The 4,485-nt window shown below is 44.2% G+C and overlaps 1 protein-coding gene across 1 annotated transcript in view; it reads left to right on the forward strand.

The window, feature by feature from the left end:
• Positions 1–4,485, forward strand: part of Hacd3 (3-hydroxyacyl-CoA dehydratase 3) — a 40,182-nt gene that overhangs the window by 24,812 nt on the left and 10,885 nt on the right. The window contains exons 6-7 of the mRNA XM_005347770.3: positions 376–486; positions 4,249–4,376. Of these exons, the coding sequence (XP_005347827.1) occupies positions 376–486; positions 4,249–4,376 (239 nt within the window). The remainder of the gene's footprint in view (positions 1–375; positions 487–4,248; positions 4,377–4,485) is intronic.

The following is a 4,485-nucleotide window of genomic DNA, read 5'->3' on the forward strand; positions in this document are numbered from 1 at the left end:
GTGCGCCACCATCGCCCGGCTGGTCTGCACAATCTTAACACAAAAACAAAACTCCTAAAACTCCAGAGAAGAGAAACCTGTAGATTATGTTAACCTAGAGCAAGAACTGAAGGGAACTCTGTTTCCCTACATTCGTTGCCAAGTGGTACTTTTCCCCTGAGCTGGCCAAGTCTATGAAAGGAGGCAGGTAAACACACAGGTTGGCAGGCAAAGTTCAACATATTCGCTTTATGGGAGAGGGAGCCCAGACTAGGAAGACATAGGCCAGATAATTGTGTGGGAGCTTAGAACCACCCAGGTGGAAGCCAGGGTTGGAGTCCAGAGCGTCTCTCTGGGACTGTACTGAGTAGCTCACTGCCCTACTTCGCTTTTCAGCTTTTACAAGCTTGAAGAAAGGGTACCTGTTCATGTACAACCTTGTGCAGCTTCTGGGCTTCTCCTGGATCTTCGTCAACCTGACGGTGCGCTTCTGTATTTTGGGAAAAGGTGAGTATGAACTTTCTGAGTAGCTCTCTTTGCCTTTGACACGAACAGTCACCCTGCTCTTCCTGCCCTTCCCCATGTGTCCACAGCACTCATTTCAGTTCCTGGTGAGACAGGCTGATGGGAGCAGCCCGAGAGATTTCACTTCTGCAGATGTGTGTGATGGAGAAGAGCTACAGGCGAAGTTTCTTCAGATGTGACACACATGGCATTAAGTTACTCCCCCCGTGTCGTCATCAGTGAGGAACTTCTGTGGAGTATTCACTAGTGTGACATTGTGAAGCATATGGGAAGAGTTAACAATAGCATGCGACAACACTCACGAGAGGCTAAAATTAATGTAGAAATTGTTCTTTTCTTATTTGAGAGAAAGAAACCAAACCAGCTTGCAAACCAGTACAGTCAAAAAGGTCAGAATGCAGTTTTCCCACTAGCTTGAATGTGGGCGATCTAAAGGTCGAGTTTCTTTTGTAAAGTAGGTGTGGGGAGAATATAACCGTAATAGAAAATGTAAGCTGTTTGAGAAGAAAATGAACTCTTGTAGAGAGAGCATCCTCCTGTTTGGCCCTGAATTGTCCACCTGCAGTTTGTGGCAGTCAGGCTGTTTAGTGGGGTTTTTTGTTGAAAGAGGAGGAACTGTGAGTTGTTTTCCCAGCCCCAGCAGTGGGCTTTGCACACCCAGTGGCAGGCTAGGAAAGCCATGCGCCCGAGAGCTTAGAGCTGCCTCTGTGTGATCACGTGAGAGAACGAAGAAGTCTCAGGCGCAGTTCCTCTCCGGTCTCTCTGCTATTAGCGTGACTTTATCAGAAGCCACATGGAAGGAAAACAGAACAGGGACCTTCAGATACATAAATGCTTGCCTCGTTCAACCTAAGATGGTGGGTGAATTCTGAGTGTTCTTGATAAGGCTGCTGGTTACAGGGCTGGCAAGATGGCTCAGAAGGTAAGGGTGCTTGCTGCCAAGCCTGAAAATCTAGCTCCACTATCCACATGGTCGGAGGAGAGAACCGACCTCAGGAATTGTCCTCTGACAACCACATGCATGCCATGGCATGTGTGCAGCAGTTTACGCATGCTAAATGTCATAAGGAGGATTTCATTTGTTTGTTTTGAGACAAGGTTTCTTTCTGTAGCCCTGGCTGTCCTGGAACTCACTTTGTAGATAAGGCTGGCCTCGAACTCAGAGATTTATAATGGTACTTTATACTGCCAGCCCACAAATAACGACATGAAGACTTATTAATTATGAAATTCCTAACTAGCTCTTATAACTTAAATTTACCTGACTTTATTCTCTCTCTCTCTCTCTCTTTTGGGGGGGGTGTTCAACACAGGCTTTCTTTGTGTAGCTTTGGAGCCTGTCCTGAAACTTGCTCTATAGACCAGGCTGGCCTCAAACTTACATAGATCCCCTTGCCTCTGCCTCCCGAGTGCTGGGATTAAAGGCGTGTGCCCCCACAGCCTGACTTAATTAGCCTGTTTTTATTTTTATTTATCTATCTATCTACTATCTATCTATCTATTTATTTTATTTTGGTTTTTCGAGACAGGGTTTCTCTGTGGCTTTGGAGCCTGTCCTGGAACTGGCTGGTCTCGAACTCACAGAGATCCGCCTGCCTCTGCCTCCTGAGTGCTGGGATTAAAGGCGTGCGCCACCACCGCCCTGCTAGCCTGTTTTTATTAATCTGTGTTCTTCACATGGCTTGGTTACTTCTACTCTGTACTACTGTATGTGTGTTATCCTGGCGTCTTGGTGATGTAATCTGTGTACCTACATTTCTCCTCCTCTTTCTCCTCCTCTTTCTCCTCAGAAATCCCGCATATCCTCTCCTGCCTAGCTAGGATTGGCCATTTAAATCTTTATTGCACCAGTCACAGCAATATATATTCACACAATGTACAAATACCCACAGCAGAGATCCGCCTGCTTCTGCCTCCTGAGTGATGGGACTAAAGGTGTGGGCCACCACTGCCTCCTGTCATAAGGAGTCTGAAGACAGCTGGCCATAGGGCGATTCGGTCCAAAAGCTCTCAAGTTGTCAAGTGTGGTAGAACAGGCCTGTTGGCTCATTGATGATCAATCCTCAACTATTATTTACTTTTCTATGGACCCTCTTAACTGAGATTTTAGATTACAGATACATGAATAATGATTGTATCTGCTAGTGGATTTCCTTTTTGTTTTTGTTTTTTAAGCAAGGTTTCTCTGTGTATCCCTGACTGTCCTGGAACTACTCACTTCATAGACTATGCTGGCCTCAAACTGAGAGATCCGCCTGCCTCTGTCTCCTGAGTGCTGGGAGTAAAGGTGTACACCACCACTACCTGGCTCTTTCTTTTCTTTTTTGTTGTTGGGGTTTGGTTTTGGTTTTATTGGGAGCATTTGGAGATGTTTGTTGCTGCTGCAGTGATTTAAGGGTGCTATTTGTATTTAGTAGGAAGGGCTAGGTTTCCCCCTCTTTCTGCAATGTATAGTACAGAAAAGGTCCTGCCTAGGATGTCAGTGGTGCTTGACTGAGAAGTGCTGCAAGGAAGAATGCAGGAGCAGCATGTTCAGGCTGGGTTTGTGTGAGGACTGCAGGAGCAGCATGCTCAGGCGGGGTTGATGTGAAGACAGGCCTCTCAGAAAGCGCTGCTCATGTGTCAGCCTCATGCCAGCACTAGTGGACATTTTGAAACTTTATCAAATAATTTACTCAAATGTTCTGTACTCTTAGATAATTGGACCATTTATGGAGTAATACACTTAGGAATGTTTCAGAGGACAACCTTGTATTAATAAGGTCTTTAAAACCATTATTTCTTTTTAGTTAGAATGGATTCTCGGAATTTTAAGAATTAGTAGCCCTAAAGCTACAAACACAGAAAGCTTTTGAAACCTAATTTTAAGGATTTTATTTTTAGGGGCTGGAGAAATAGTTCAGTGGCTAAGAACACTGACTGTTCTTCCAAGAGGACCTGGGTTTGATTCCCAACAGCCACATGGCGGCTCACAACTGTCTGTAAGTTCAGTTCCAGGTGATCGATCAGATGCCCTCTTCTGGTCTCCTATGGTACCAAGTATATAAATGATGCACAGGAATACATGCAGACCAAACTACCAAATACATTAAAAAATGGTAGTAATAATAATAACTAACTTTGAAAGATTTTATTTTTAAAAATGTGTGTGCACATGCAAGTATGTATATGTGCAATGAATGTAGGTGCCCTTGGACGCCAGGAAGGAGTTTGAGCTTCCCTATGTGGTGCAGGGTACCAAACTCAGGTCCTCTATAAGAGCAATATGTGCTTCTAACTGCTATTGCTAATTGCAATAGCCTTCCTGAAACCTAATTTTAGGCAATACTTTTACCTTTGCATCTATGTGTAATTGAATTTTTCATTGCCCATATAATATAGATGATAGAGATTTAGCTTTAAATTAGAATAGGCAGTGATCTGAAAAGAGTTACCACTTTGTCTTGTACATCGATTTCTTTTTTCACTAAATAGTAACAGAATGAAAGCTAGGTGGGCCTTTATTTATTTATTTATAAACCAGGAGAAGAGGACACAGGGTCTTTGTGTTCACTTTCTTGAGATAAAGGGAGCTCACTCTTCTGGGAGTCCTGAAGACTGTCCTGGCTTAGGCTAGAAGCATGAACCTGACTCCATGTCTGTTTTCTCTTCCAAGATCTTTCCCTATAAGGCTTGGTCTAGTCTGAGAACTGCCTCTGCTAGAACTCCAGGTGGACTGACCAGACATGTGTGCTTGTACCCTAGAGTACTTCTACGACACGTTCCACACCGTGGCTGACATGATGTATTTCTGCCAGATGCTGGCACTAGTGGAAACCCTCAATGCTGCGATTGGTGTCACGAGCTCCCCTGTGCTGCCTTCTCTTATCCAGGTATGGAAGAGTTGGATGTGGGAATAAGGAGCAAAAGAGTTTAATGTGTATCTAGTAGATAGGCCATAATTTGTCATGTTCCAGTTACTACTTTCTTCTTCTTCTTCTT

The sequence above is a fragment of the Microtus ochrogaster genome, chromosome 5 (assembly GCF_000317375.1).
Source record: "Microtus ochrogaster isolate Prairie Vole_2 chromosome 5, MicOch1.0, whole genome shotgun sequence".
NCBI lineage: Eukaryota > Metazoa > Chordata > Mammalia > Rodentia > Cricetidae > Microtus > Microtus ochrogaster.